At 38.8% G+C, this 15,917-nt stretch overlaps 1 protein-coding gene across 1 annotated transcript in view; it reads left to right on the top strand.

The window, feature by feature from the left end:
* Window positions 1-2,766: 2,766 nt before the first annotated feature.
* Window positions 2,767-15,917, top strand: part of LOC139723920 (cilia- and flagella-associated protein 44-like) — a 32,500-nt gene continuing 19,349 nt past the window's right edge. The window contains exons 1-17 of the mRNA XM_071635154.1: window positions 2,767-2,794; window positions 4,418-4,489; window positions 4,774-4,953; window positions 5,668-6,346; window positions 6,974-7,136; window positions 7,925-8,244; window positions 8,794-9,073; window positions 9,763-9,921; window positions 10,369-10,516; window positions 10,961-11,055; window positions 11,763-11,969; window positions 12,410-12,520; window positions 13,058-13,210; window positions 13,531-13,657; window positions 14,234-14,334; window positions 14,971-15,131; window positions 15,526-15,847. Of these exons, the coding sequence (XP_071491255.1) occupies window positions 2,767-2,794; window positions 4,418-4,489; window positions 4,774-4,953; window positions 5,668-6,346; window positions 6,974-7,136; window positions 7,925-8,244; window positions 8,794-9,073; window positions 9,763-9,921; window positions 10,369-10,516; window positions 10,961-11,055; window positions 11,763-11,969; window positions 12,410-12,520; window positions 13,058-13,210; window positions 13,531-13,657; window positions 14,234-14,334; window positions 14,971-15,131; window positions 15,526-15,847 (3,306 nt within the window). The remainder of the gene's footprint in view (window positions 2,795-4,417; window positions 4,490-4,773; window positions 4,954-5,667; window positions 6,347-6,973; window positions 7,137-7,924; window positions 8,245-8,793; window positions 9,074-9,762; window positions 9,922-10,368; window positions 10,517-10,960; window positions 11,056-11,762; window positions 11,970-12,409; window positions 12,521-13,057; window positions 13,211-13,530; window positions 13,658-14,233; window positions 14,335-14,970; window positions 15,132-15,525; window positions 15,848-15,917) is intronic.

Below are 15,917 nucleotides of genomic sequence, written 5' to 3' on the forward strand. Positions count from 1 at the left end.
GGTTTGAAGCAATTTGTTGGGACTCTACTCCTGAGTCAGTCATAATTTGATTTTATATTCTTTTCCATATTTTCAGTTAGGCCTATATTGAAAATTGCAACAAATAAAATCCCTAGATATAACTACACTAGATATATAGCAATTCGAAAAAATACGAATGATGCAGGCCGGATGTGCTGAGAAAGTAGACTATTTGCTCCTTGAAGAGTTTAATATTACAGGTGGGAGCTTTATTTCATAGAGCATACTTAAGAAACTCACTGCCAAACATTGTACATTAGATGAGGTAACCGGCTTAGCTCTTGAAATCTGCAGTGTTTCTGTGAAATTAAAATAAAAGAAAAAAACGACCATTAGATATACGATGAAGGTGTGGCTATAGAGATTTTGATAATCGATACGCTATTTAGGCTACATGGCACTCGTTGAATGGAGAAACTTTCAACCTTTTAAAATTTAGAAGTACCATGTGAATAAAAGTTACAGAAAGTTCACTCAATTTTTCGTTTCAACTGGAAATATTAGTCAAAAAGCGGTCTAGGCCGACTTTATTATTTCAAAAGGTAATGATAACATAGTCTCAGAGTTGTCCTTATGGGGAGATAGGCCTGTATAAGGCCTTGTATTCAAAATGTAAATATTTTGGGGTACAGGTCTAGGTTGGGCAGGTGAGTGTAAGTTGGCTTTAAATAAAACCATTCGCTCATTTAGGCCTATTCTTTATAATTCCATATTTTGATAAGAAGCGTGTATAATGATTTCTACGAGCATTGGTGGAATTAAATGAAAAAGAAATAAGACGAAGCAATCAGCATCTTAGTTTTTTTGTTTGTTTTTTTTTTCACTGAAATATAGTGACCGTCGTCACACCGGTAATGCGAGAGCAGTGGCGGATCGGGGGGGGGGGGGGGGGGGGGCATCGTCCGGGTGCGCGCCCCTCTTCATTTTTGGTTAAAACAAAAGAAATAAAAGAAAAAATGGAATTGAATTTTGCAAAGGTGCCTCCCTTTATACGGAATTCCTGGATCCATCCCTGTATGGAGAGAACATATTATTATGAAACCAAACTGCAGCAGGCCGGTTTCCTTTTGTCAACTTTTAGACACAAATATTCTAGTGATCTAAATATATGCTTGTTTATTTTCTGCTCTATGTTTTCCAGTCAACTTGAATATTATTGAAATGGACTGATTTTTTTTTCTCTCTCTTGAAACCATTCACTTATACTTAGGCCTACTTTTTTTATTATTATTCCACGATGGTTATAGGATAATGCTTTTTCATTCCACATCGAATCAGCCTGCCATCTTAAAGTTCCGCGACTTATTAGGTTGAATTTGTGAGAAAGGATAAAATGTGGGTCGGAGTCACACCACCCATATTGGCTCAATTGCCTCAAAGAAAAGATCAATGATTTTAAACCAGGATTATACTGTCTATATTTTCGAAAACATATAGAAGCTGCTATGCTGGATTAATCCATTCTCTGCTAATGAGTCAAAAATATGCACAAATTTCACACACATACCTATGGACAGGATTTAAGCGGGGAACACAAAGAGTGCAGAGAAGTTTGCAAGAAAAAATAACACTCGATGCATGAAGAATGCCGCCATTTACTAGATCATTTCCATCCATTACCACACTTCACAAGCGAGGGAACTTCCATCTAAAAGTTTTATTTTATGTTTAGTTTGATGTGACGATCAGGATGAGGGTTACCAGTGGCGGATCCAGAGGGGGCGCAACCGGCGCACGACCCCCTTTATTTTTCGTTAAAAACAAAAGAAATAAAAAGAAAAAAAAAATGAAATGAAACCCGGAAGTGGCACCAGAAATATTAGTCACGCCCCCCCCCCCCCCCCCCCCCCCCATCCGCCCCTGGTTATGTTTGTGGGTAGGTTTGATATGTTTGGCTCAGCGTGGACATTGTTCATATGAAAGGGAGCAATCTAGGCCTACATGCCACTGCAGGTCGGGAGCAAAAAAAAAACACACACACACAAAAATGTTTATACAGTCTACTTTACTGCACTTTTATTTTGGAACCGTTCTCTACTGTTAGTCGCGACGCACAGGAGAGGGCAACACAGAATATAGGGCTCACACCCATAAATATTTCCCCATAGGGATGTGTGTTAAAAATCAAACTTTAAAAAATTCTGTAAAATAACTCATACAAATGGCGTCTTTCATATCGCATGTCAAAATAAAGTAAGATGTGCCCTTTCACTCATCAAAATATCGAGGGGGTTTTTTCAGTTCAAACTCTGTCAAAAGGTCCGCAAAGTCAGACTACGTGTCTTTTTAACTCAAAAAGGCTCTGATTTTCTGTGCGTGCGCCGAGTTAAATTAGTCCCTTTAAATTCCACAAGAAAAACCTATCACCTGCCAAGCAGAACATATTTTGTAGAGGAATTCACACTCATCAACGTGAGCTACAAACTTTTCTTCTACCTTCATTTCCTGATTTTTAATGATTTTTTTTTCTGAATTAATTTTGGTATCTTTTTGTGATCAGGCCGGGAAGAATCCATTATATTTACGGGTGTGAGCCCTATAGCGACTGCGATGATCGCGCGTGCGCAGCACCAACCCATGCCTTTCCCCACAGCTGCTAGCCAGTAGCCAGTACGCGCGCAGCCAGTACCGCGCCGCTCGCTCGCTCGCTAGCTAAACTGGCTGTGCATAATACATGGCATGCATAGCATCCTGCGCTATACGTGCGCCCTCGATCCTTTCTCCTTGACAACCGAAAACTCCAAAATGGACGACGAGCAACAGATGAACGGAGGTAAGTATCTATCCACTTACACACGTTAACTGGACTGTTTTCGATGATTTTCACGTGAACTTTCAAGACAATTTGTTTCAATATGCAATTCATCTACATACTTGTAGGTTGTTTGGCAGCTTTGGTGCTACTGGGTAAAAGAAAACCAGTCATTATTTGGTGACAGTGCTAGCTAGTTTTGCATTAAAACTACGGGGGCTGACCCTCTCTGCTGTGCAACTCTCCGCGGAGCTCCGCCTGTGGCGCTGCGGGCTCTCCCGTGTGAGATACAGTAGCCCGTCCGGACGCCGCAGTTGGGTACCTGTACAGCGACAGGGCTGTGTACCACTCACCAGTTAAGCGTGGGAGATACTTACTTACTTGGATACTTGGTTGATTAGCCCTCTATTCCTGTGGGAAGGGCTCTCAGTCTATTCTTGAAGGATGCCACAGGGGGTGCAGACACAACGTGCTCTAGGCATGCTGGGAGGGAGTTCCATGACTTGACCACTCTATTAGAATAGAAGTGGCCAGCAAGCTGGGTTTTGTAGCGTCTATGATACAACTTGTAAGAGTGACCTCTTAACGTTAGTATTTTAGGTGGGGTAGAGAAGAAAATATGGTTGGGTAGAATCTAGAGAGTTCTGCTTGAATTCACTAAAGAGTTTATAGCTGTAGACACCTGGACCCACTACCACAAGATCTATATCTTCTCAACTCTCCTCAAGGTTAAAATGTTAGAGATACAATTAGAATCTACACTTACAGTCTGTAGTCTAGAAATAGAATTAGAAATACATCATACATGTAATGTTATGGTTCTAACTTCTAGATCTATTGCATGCCAGCAAATTCTACTGTCGCAACACATGCATAGATTAGGATCACATCATGTCATATTGTACTTGCACCGTCATTCACAACAGGAAAGTGCCTAAGAGACCTCCAAAAATCCATCTAAAAAAATCCTGAATTTCGCCTGTGTTAAAAAAACCCCCAAAAAACAGAATTTGTGCAACTTTTTCAAAGCACATGCAAATTAACTCCCGCATTAGAATCAGGGTTGCCAAAGAGCGCAAAAAATTGAGAAATAGCCTAAAGTATGCTGTTCTGTTGCGAGATTTTTTGCTTATTATTGCAAGCTTAGACTCAAGTGTGATGGTATCCTCAAAAACAAAAAAGGAAAACAAAATCTCTGTACGTGCAGATGCAGTGACTAAATGTAGAAACACAGGGTTTGAATGCAGGTGCCAACTTGCCAGAATTCGGACACCAGCTGGCGCCGCCACGTCCACGATGCAACATTGTGCCAGTATGGCGCGGCGCTATTTTTAAGCAGCCTCGTATGCACACTGACATTCAATGCACGTAGAGTCTAGCCTGTGTTTGAATTATATTTAACGTACATTGTTGTAGATATAATTTTGTATGTATTATTTGAGTTGAACAAATATTGCAGAAAAGCTTAAGTGTCCGAAAATTGATGGTTTTACTCTGGGTGTGTCACTGAGTATCATGTAAGGATAGCGAGTTTCATCCAGACTAAAAATTAACGTGCTGATTTTAAAAAAAAAAAAAATGGGCATAGAAGAGGATTCCTTAAAGACATTAATCCTCTATTTGTCTACGTGTTCTTATTTTCAGATTCTTCTGCAGCTGCTGAAGAGCAGCAAGGAGAAGGAAACGATACAACCCAAGAGCCATCAACTGAAAATGGTGAGACTGACTAAAGAAAGTGGAAACACATTTTTTATTATGGCATTTTTTAGGAAATTAAAACAGATGCACTTTCAATACTGATATCTCTCTATCTCCACAACTTGAAAAACTTAGAACCATTGTCTGACAACTCAAAATGTACATAATAGACCCAAATGCTCACTATTCAAATTGCACACAAGAAATTGCACGTACTACACATTGCAAAGTCTGATGATCTGAGGAAAAAGAATGTGTGAATTTGTTTTGTTCATGATATATATATACATGTACATTTGTAGGAGCAACAGAGAATAGTCCTGAGGAGCCGGCAGGAGTGAGTGAAGAGGGTTCAGGAGAGACCCAGGCTGTAGGAGAGACCCAGGCTGTAGAGACAACAGAGACGACCCCCAATGAGGGAGATGACACCAAGGAGGAGGGTGACCAGAAACCTGCTGATGAAGGAGACCAAACTACTGAGGGTATTTGTCTAGTTTGTCTTACCTTTCTGACTCCATGTGGCGGATGAACTTGAAAAAGATAAATGTTGCAAAAGAGCAGAATGGCAGGTATCACTTTCAATCAAACAAAGGTTTGATTTTAAGATTACACTAAAATGCTGACTAACGTTAGACATGATTAGCAGGAAATAATGTTTAGAAATCACGAAGTATGAAGTCGACAGGATTTTAAGATAACTGGAAGATCACCAAAGTTTTTTTCAAAAGTACAGTTACATTGATATGATATTTATGAGAATCAGTGAGTGGAGAGGACTGTCAGGCTTATGAATAGAGTTAAGTTTATCAAAGTGTTTGCTTTTTTTTAAACACTTGCCATGAAATGCTATATTATAATCTACTTACTACATGCAGATTTATTATTTTATACATAGTTTCTTGGGTGTGCTTTTCAAAATTTTATGTATTTCTTTCCTAAATTTCTTTCCTAAAGTTGCATACTCACAAAGCTTTCTCAGTGAAGGTGGAATTAGATTAATACATTTGTAAGGTCACATGTTTCAGTTGACAACAAATGTTTTTTTTTTTTTTTTTTTTCACAGCAGCCTTTCTTCTTTCTGTCTTGTCAAATGTGTTAATTCAAATGAGTGTAGATCTGGAGCTGATTGCTTTGAATGACAGTTATAAGGAAATGATGCCAGCCATGTGTTTTATTTACATACGAAATATGTTCAGGAAAGACTGGTGATGTATCAGAGACACAGCCAGCATCTGATGGAAAAGAAGAGGAGGAGAAGGCAGGCCAAGACGGACAAGAAGCAGAGACAGAGGTCAAAGATTCAGAGCCTGTAGTAACTGACACAGAGAAACCAGCAGAGGGCGGGATGGATAACGCCTCACTGAATGAACCTCCTAGTACCACTGAGGGCGCTACTACAGGAGATGTTCAGGCTGTGAGTGAGGGTGATGCAGTGGATCCCACACAAGACAACACAGCAGAAAGCCAGCAGAATGCTGATGGGGAAACTGCTCCACCACTCCAAGCCCAAGAGGAAGGCCAGGAGGTGCCAGTCCCTTCTGATGGGGGTGAGGCAGGGGAGACAACCCAGGCTGCTGAGGGACAGGAGCAGGACCCTAGTGCTGGTCAGCAGGCACAGGAACCAGCTAGCAGTGGACAAGAGCAGGGACCAGCTGGCAGTGGACAAGAGCAGGGACCAGCTGGCAGTGGACAAGAGCAGGGACCAGCTGGCAGTGGTGAGGCACAGCCTGAAGGAGAGGAGATGCAAAATGAAAAGAAAGAAGAAGAAGATGAGGATCTGATACCAGAAAATTTCTATTATGACTACGAGGAGTGTGTGTCCAAACCAGTGATCAGCCAGGATTCAGGCCTGCCTCCTGACATGCTCACACTGTTGTATCCTTTATCTTCATTAGAACAGAAATGCCTTGTACAATGTACATCAGACTAAGTTTTACCTCATTAGAAAACAGAGTAGGAAATTTGATTGCTACTCTCGTTAGTGTATGTATCGTCATTGAACCAATAAGACAAATAAAGGACTTACGTATGTTGAAGTATCTGTATTTGAAAAACTTGAACCCATAACCCATAATTTTCATGTCAATGCATAAGAGCAGGCAATTTCATTTTGACCAATAATGAGAAAAAGCTTTTTTGTTTATTTTTTCCAAGAGGCATTTGCTGCAAAATAGTTTTTATGACAAATTTGTGTGTGTGTCTGTGTGTGTGTGTATGGCTTGAAGAATCTGTGTATGTTGCATGACAGTCACACACAAATTAATAGGCAAATTGGATAATTTAGTAAAGTGTAATAACATCTTGATATGAAGCAGTAATGAATAGTGTTTATGCAGCACTACCTCTTTGAATGCAGCTGATATTCCTTGCTCTTAAATTATTTTATGCTTCATGTGATTTGTTGAGATTTTAATTTTGTGTGTAAACAAGAGGATATTTGTACCATGTATGTAAAGACCTTAAACCATTATAAATTTTCCTTAATGTAAATCTGGCATACAGTCACTCCTTTGGATATGACTGCAAGAAGCTGTCAAATTTGTACATGCTTGATGCCAACACCGTCTTGTTTGCTGCTGGGAATGTCGTCCAGATTCTGAACCTGCAAACTAAGGAACAGCAGTACATCAGGACAACTAGTGGAGGAGGTGTTGGTGCCATTACAGTAAGTGGCAGAAATCAGTGTAAAGTGTGTATGCCATGTGTATAATCGTGGTATGCTGTAGATTTCACTGTGTGAATTTTCCAAGTCTGCTGATATTGCATGCTAATTCAACAACATTCCAAAACATCGCCTTCCGTAACAAAATGCAGTTTACCTCTTTTCAGAGATGGAAATTTGTCAACATGTAAAGCAAAACATTTTGGTCATTTTCACACTGTGGTTATAGCTTGCTTTGCTATTATGCTTGTGAAATACAGTCAACCTTGCTTAAGTCGATCTTGCAGTCGAATAATCGCCTGAGTCAAAGGTTTTTTAAAGTCCTCTTCCCTGTATATTGTATTTATTTTAGTCCCTCATAAGTCGAATTTCCTTAAAGACAAAGTTATTTCTTCAGTCCAAATAGATTTGACTAATAGGCAAAGTTGACTGTATGGCATGTACAGTAAACTGTAGGGAGAATGGCTATGAAATGATGTGAGCTGCGACATAGAAAGGACTGTTAATAGATCAACAACAGATGTACAAGGTGCAAGAAAATATTCGTAATGAACAGATGTTTCTGCAATGAGTATACAAAAGTGATGAAAATAAATATTTTTTGTCTAGTTATAAAATGCATATTTATTGAACTGCAATGTTTGCTTCAAATTATGTCCAGTTTGCAACATTGACTACAGATCCTGTTAACCATTTCTATATTTTTTCTTTCTCTTGAGAAAACGTATCCCATGTTTTCATGAGAGTCAAATAAAGTGAGTTTTCTTGTTCAATAACATTTTTTCATGTAGGTCCACCCCAGCCAGAAGTATTTTGTGGTGGCTGAAAATGGTGAAATGCCCAACATCAATGTGTATGAGTACCCTTCGCTCAAGCTCTACCGTATCCTACGAGGAGGCACTATGACTGGATATGCCTTTGTAGACTTCAATCCAGCTGGCACACTGTTAGCTTCAGTTGGCTGCCAGCCAGACTTCATGCTGACACTGTGGGACTGGAAGCAAGAGAAAACCCAGCTGCGCTCTAAAGCTTTCTCTCAAGATGTCTTCCGTGTGACATTCTCCCCAGAGAATGAGGGTCAACTGACAACCAGTGGTACTGGCCATATCAGGTCTGAACTCAACACTTTGATACAATTTTTCATATGATGCATTCTCACTAATGCTTAATTTTTGTCTAACATTAATGATAAATTAGTCTTACTCGTACCTGAGAGAAAGCAAGATTGATTTTTTTTTTTTTTTTTTTACAAGGACAATCTCACCCCCTTTCCTCAACTTTCCTTTTCATTTGTCTTTCTTTGTAGTCTGAAAGAAACATTATCACAGAGTCTATAAAAAAATTATCAGAGTGTAAATCTGTTGTTTTTCTTAATAGCTACATTCCAGATTGTTGATAGTAAGCATTATCGCCATCATCATCATATCATAGCTATCATTGTGATCCATTTTTCTTTGAAGACAAATCTTAATCTGCAAGATTTTAAATGTGTCAGAGGCTAAATAGGAAGAATTTCCACACTTGTGATATACATCCTGATAAAGAAATTTAAATAGATTTCCATACATTCTTCAATACACTTTACCCTGTATGTTCTCCATCTATGCACTGACTACCATGGGTTGTTTTACAAGTTCTGCTGCGTATGCTTTTGTTCCAGATTCTGGAAGATGGCACGCACTTTCACAGGCTTAAAGCTGCAGGGTCAGTTGGGAAAGTTTGGCCGGACTGAGATCTCTGACATAAGAGGCTACGTAGAGCTCCCTGATGGCAAGGTGTTATCTGGCACTGAGTGGGGTAACATGCTCCTCTGGGATGGTGGTCTCATCAAGGTACAAATCAGCCGGAAGGGTAAAAAGGCCTGCCATCAGGGGAGCATTGAACAGTTTGTCATGGATGAGGGAGAGCTGATTACCATTGGAGCTGATGGATTTGTTAGGGTAAGTTGAGTCTTTCTTTCATAGGTCTCTCTGTTATACATTCAAATCATATCTTACCATTGTGAAGTAGGCCATGGCCAGCTAGGGCTTGGTGTTGTTTCTAGATACTTTTTATATTTCATTACTTTATTGTTTGATCAAGTGAACTGTACTTGGCTTGAAAATTAGGCTTACAATATCTGATCAGTATCTTGTAAAATCATTTTATACCTGCTTCTATCAAATAATTACAGAAAATATGATGAGAGGGCTTCTATCAAATAATTACAGAATATATGATGAGAGGATATTCAGAACAGCAGAAGTTATCAGGTTTGGATGTTAAGGGGTTTATGTCATTGTTTATCACCAGAATGAAATACCACTGAAATAAAAGATATTTTGTGGTGCAAATAAGTAGTCAATGGCCAAACTGCTTTGATATTATTCATATTTCTAGGCAGTTTATCAGTAGATGAACTCAAGGGTGACGGAAATGTATCAAAGTCATTAACTGGAGCAGTGGTTGTAGCAATATCCTGAGATACAATCATTCAAAAAAGAGAGCAGGAAATGATAACCATAATTATGACTGCAAGTATTGGATGTTGATTCCTGTGTGTTACAACTTAAAAGTTATCATTAGTTCTATATTTTACATTATACATCACAAATAAATGTATTCCTTGTCTTTCCTCTTCATGCACTAGGTATGGGACTTTGAGTCCATTGATACAGCTGATTCCACTGATGAGTCTGGTGTCTTTGAGATGGATCCCATGAATGAACTCAAAGTTGGTAATGATGTCCACCTAGTCTCTATGGTGAAATCAGTAGACCCTGATGTACAGAGTCTGTGGTATGCACAGGTAAGCCCTTCACATTGTGCTCTTCACATCTGATTTACTTAATTCTGTGATGCTGTCAGTATCTGTTAATGACAGTATAGAATTGTTTGTTTACATTCCTCAGGCCCAAAGGGTCCTGCTAGCCTCATTCGTTGCCGCAAATCTCAGAAACATAATGAAGAAAATCAATTTCACCAAACTTTCATGACAGTGAAGGTACATTATATATTGCCATTGGTGTTGGTGTGCAGATTTTAACCCGTTGAGGATGAGTCCCAAGTATACTCGGGCAAGTGTCTATGGGAAATGCGTGTTGTAGCAAAATCAGCCCGTCCTCAACAGGTTAATGAAACTCCTGGAGAATCAAATGCCACATTCCTGAGATATAGCAGCCTTGTGCAATGATGATGATGACATAGTTATGATGTACTGAGAATCTGTTTTCCATCACCTGTCTTTCTTTACTAGGATGCTAATGGTGGTATCTGGAAGCTGGACCTGTCTTTCTCACATACCACCAAGGACCCAGAGAAGCTTTTCTCTTACCATGCTGGTGAGGTAACGTCTGTAGCTGTCTCTCCTACCTCTCAGCTCATTGCTTCTACAGCTCACGATGGTAAGTCCTCTCTTGGGCCTCTCTTTCAATACATACATTTGTATCACCTTGGCCAATGAGTCAAATGTGCACAAACGTCAAACAAACCTAAGGACAAATAATTCATGTGGCATACAAAGGGTTAAACCAACTCCAAAGTAGATAGTGTTGTGTCATGTTCAAAAGTCAATTTGTTTTTAATTTACATTGCAAAAAATAAAGTTAACAACTTTAAGTTTTTTCATATGTTATAGTCTTTACACTTTGAGAGGAAGCATGCCTACCCAGTGATCAGTGATACTTTTGAAGATATTTATTACAATTTTTTTTTTTTTTATCAGTACCATAAATGACAATTTCAGGGCTTTTCAGTGTCATTTTCAACAGCTGTCACAAATCAATTTTGACTGTACAGGTGTACAGTGTCTCTGCTGAACTAAACAATGTTGTGTGTGTCTCTTATAGCCACTGTGAGAGTGTATGACAATTCAGCCAAGACTCCTGTGTGTCACTCAAAGTTCAATGCAGGCTCCACCTCTCTTCTCTGGCTCCCACAGATTGTAAGTTCATTTTTCTTCTCAATCTTAGCTACAAAAATGAGAACTCTACAGATATCATATCGTCAGATGAGAATGAGAAGGGCGTTAAGTTGTCTTGATTACTTTCATGGATTTAGGAGCAACTTAATGCCCTTCTCATTCTCACCCATTGATTTGCGAGTTAATTGTAGCATTTATGTTGAAACTTAAAAGTATAAACTTTGGAAATAGAAATAGTCATACCTATATTCTGATATAATGTGATTACTGAGAACAAAAGATTTAATATTAAAGACCAAGAATTGTCAGATGGGGTTCCTGTTTCCTTCATGTAATGTGATTGTTTAGAATTTCTGATGTAAACCCAAAGTTAACAGATTGCATGAGTTGGATTTCAAATGTTTTATGGTATAGTATGTGGTTTGCAGACCTTATTTTACACAGCATGGAACCACATGTCAAATGCTGATGTAAAATATGAACATACTCATGAGTTATTCACATTCACCAATTATTTTGTTTTTACTTAGTCGACATCAAAGTAGGCCAGTCATAGAATATGAATTTAAAAACATACTATTATTACTGAAGTTAAGGGTATATTTTTGATCCAATACAAGAGAAGGTGTTTTGTTGTGTATTAACAACTATAATCTCATTGGAGTATATGTTAGGCTTAAAACTTGTCACTACTGATGGTGGATACGTATGTGTAATGTCCAACACAGATTGATCCCAAAGGGGCCACAATCCTGGCAGGGTTTGATGATGGTGTCGTCCGTGCCTTGGTAGTCGCCCGTCAGGACCACCAGGATCCCAAGAAGGCAGGCCAGCTACCACAGGCTCAGCTCCTCCTCAAACAGGCTTTCAAACCACACACCAAGGCTGTACGTGCTATGGCTCTTGACAACAAGGGAGAACTACTAGCTACTGGGGTGAGTGTAATTACTGTGATATTTTACCAGCCTGTATTGCATTGGTACTGTGCCTTGTGTTTGCTTATGAACCCACTCATATCATAGTAATTATGTTGATTTAAACATAGACAATGACAAGCAGTGAATCAAGTCTTCAGTGTTGGTGTAATGATAATGTATTTTAATTTCTGCTATTCAGTATCTTCTAATTCTTGTCTCAAGTGATCTGAAGGAAAAAAAATGAAGCACATTCATATGGTTTTGTTGTATGGGGCAGTTTCTAGAACCCACTTATACCCTCATTTTGATGCTAAGAGGGGTAAATTTATGAATTTATATAAAAAAATATGCTATCCTCCTTTCTTCATGGAGGAGTTTGTTTATATTTGTCACCTATGGAACTTTGTATCCGTATTATGCCATTGTCTTGACTATTTGCATTATTTGTATTCTAACAGGGAGCAGACGGCACTCTGTTTTTCATGTCTGTAGTAGACACCTTCCAGCCTGTAGGCTTCATAGAGACACCAGGTCCTGTCACACACCTCACCTGGTCCCCTGGCTACTTTGTGAGTATGAGGCTGGATGATTTGACACTGACATTAGTGGCTGTATAGACATTGATGTAATAACAAACATGAATGCTGTGAATGAAATCAAATTTATTGAAACATTGCTTATGTTATCTTGTTAATTCGGAAATAGTTGACATTTCATTTTCAAACACATAACAGAACCAAATATGAGCACCTGGGATTGTAGGTAATTTGTACAGGCAAAACTGATTGTGATTAGGTGTTACAAATAATTGATTAGGTGTTACAGAAATCATGATTATTCTTTTTATTTCATATACATGATTCAAACTTTACACTGCTGTTGTATAAAAAATTAAAATGACTGCCTTTAAAAAGCCATCACCAGCTTTATGCTACTGTTAGCCACACTGGCATGATGGTAGCTCTAAATTAAATCACTATTCTTTATACGTGCATGACATTTTCAGCTTGGCAGTCTAAATGAATGTGTGTGTTACATACAGTAATAGTATTGAATTTTCTTGTTCATTCATGATGTCTTTCAATCAATTCATCATGTATCTTTAGGAAAGGAACACACTCCTAGTGTTCTGTGAAAATGGAGAAGTGATGGAAGTAGTGGCCCCTGAGCCAGGGAGCTATGACACATCCAAGACCTTCAAGATCTCTGGACTGGAGGAAAGGAGATTCACTTTCAACAGCATCAAGTCCAGACTCAGGGTATGGAGTACTTTAATCATCATCTGCTAATAGGTGATACGCTAACGGTGTATCACCTGATAGGGTATCACCCAACTTGTCTTCAAGTGACAAGTTTCATATCTTGTTTTACAATAGTTTGAACATCACCATACATGCAGGAATCTTCTCTTCTATCATCAAATTCATTTCAACCAAATATTGTCCAGTTTTAGTCTGCTGTATCTATATTGAGTTAACATGCATGCAGCCTGTATAATTTCACATCTCTCACTATCATCATCTTTGCAATTCATGTACAGTTTCCAAACATAGTTTTTTTTTTAATTTCTTAACCACAGAGGGAGGAGGAAGAAGAGAGGAAGAGGATTGAAGAGGAGGAGAGACAGAAGGAGAAGGAACGTCAAAGAAGAATCCGTCGAGAGAGAGGACTTGAAGATGAAGAAGAAGAGGAGGAGGAAGAAGAAGGTATGGTGGTGTGCCAAGAGTATGTATACACTGTAATTTAAAGTTAACCTCTAATCTTCTGGAACATTGACTTTCCAAGTTATAAAATAGCCTACACATGTAGGGTATTAGTTGATGTGAAGTACATGTAGACTATACTCCCACTCACGAGACAATTAATCGTGGCGGAACTGGACTTTGTATGATTTAAACCTTTGAAATCATTGTTTGTTTGATCCAGTTTCCTCAGAATACATTGAGTTCTAGAAGAGTTAGTAGTTATGCCTTGATGTGTTGGTTGGATGGCCGATAGAATGCAAGAGATTTACATTGTGATCTTTGTCATGAAACATTTCTTCAGTTTTAGCCCTTGTATGGCTTTGTCATCTACTGGGAAAATTCTGACACTACTGAAATCAAGTGAAGTCATTTTGTGTTTTATTCTGGTTAATTTATTAGGCTTTATGGGATACCCCTTTACAAAAGTCAAAACCCTATAAAAACTTACAGATTAAAGTTCTATCAGTGTGCTATAGTCAATGTTAAGTTCACCAAACTTTTCATGTTTTGTCATTCTTCATCACACAGAGGAGAAAGAGGAGGAAGAGGAAAAACCTTTGTTCATCCCAGAGGAACCAAGTCCCATTCTCTTTGGAATGTACTCACCTTATGACCCAAACACCTTTTGGGTCTCTATGGTATGCCAGTTAAACCTTCTAGTAAAGTTTTCTTACAGTGTGAAAATAGGTTCCTATTCTCTTCAGTAGTTCTGTGGTGACTTTAGGTTAATTAAACAGTGATGTAAAGTAGCTTGAATTCTTTGTAATTCAAATGTTGCAAGGACTACACCTCTTCATATCCACAGAAGAGTGATGGGATGAAATTAGGGAGGTTTTCCAATTCATGATATGCTTGCAAGTAGAATTTGTTAGAAATTTTAATACTCTATGCCATATATTTAGCTAGTCTAATATTTCGTGAATTGGGACTTCCCAACAATTTTGTGAGAGGTTGAATTAGCAGTTGTGGAGTACAGGCCTGAATGAAGTACAAAAGTAATATATGCATGCATGTCACATACATGTTGGGATGGGAGATAATATCTTCACATGTTCGCAATTTTGTGAATACAACTAGTTCGCAAAATTTCTGAAAATAAAAGCCTCACAAAATATTTACTGCATACAGTATGCGGTGCTGTTGTTTCTTCATTCAGTAAAAAGAATGAGAAGTAGTTGCCTATGTGTGAACCCAACAGGATTTCATTTATGAAATGCTCAGAATGAAAAGTTCCTAACGACCAAGATTCACTCTTTGCGTTTGTTTCTCTACAGGGAGCATTTGATGCTGGCTATCTGTATGAGTGCAAGTTTTACAATGAGGAGGAGAGAACAGCCCTTATCAAGGAGGGGAGAGAACATGCCATCAATGAGGCAATGAGATCCATTCCAGTCCCAGACAGTGATGACGTGCCCATCACCTGCATCAGTTTCACGTAAGACAAATCATCAAGAAACATTTGTCATTGGGGGGAGTGTGATTACAAGCATATTTAGCATCACAAAACTGTAGGTTTTTCTGAAACGATGCTGTAGCATTTTTTAGTAAATGCATTCTGATTTAGTCTAACTTGAATTGGTAGGGGAAAATATTTGACTAAAGCTTTGACTATTGTTGAGAATTATTTAAAATGTGAACCTTCTTCTTACTTTTTGTGTTCTTTCATTTCATGTATCTTTCTTCTTGCAGCAAATACAATACAATGCAATATGCGTGCTGAATTCTGATAAAAATGGTCAATGTGTATTTTATTTCTGTGGCTTCTTGTCCTCGGTACTAATTGATGTTAGTTTAGAATTATCTGTATTGTTTGTTTTCTATGTTTGCAGCAAAAATGGTCATCACGCCCTCCTTGGTATGAATAATGGAATAATCCGCATCCAAGCAGTGGAAGAAGATGGAGCTCCAAAGGGACACACCCCTCGTCCTTTTGACACGACCCAGGCAGATCTCAGCCAGCTAGGTGCCTTCTGGATGCTGAATGTCCATGACAATAACTACGGTCAAGTGACAACCATTCTGCCCAGCCATGATGACCAGTTTGTGATGACCAGTGGTGGAGATGGAAACCTCTTTGTCTTTGAGATGATGAGTGAGGAGAAGATAGAGGAGGCCAAGGCTGTAGCCAGGGCTAAGATCCCATCAGCAAGGGTAAATATCATGCATGTTTGTGGTCCATTAAAATCATCATTCCCTGCAGTTTAAAATGGAGCTAGACATT

The sequence above is a fragment of the Diadema antillarum genome, unplaced genomic scaffold (assembly GCF_040938485.1).
Source record: "Diadema antillarum isolate AM-2024a unplaced genomic scaffold, OU_Dant_1.0 scf00000001, whole genome shotgun sequence".
Taxonomy (NCBI): domain Eukaryota; kingdom Metazoa; phylum Echinodermata; class Echinoidea; order Diadematoida; family Diadematidae; genus Diadema; species Diadema antillarum.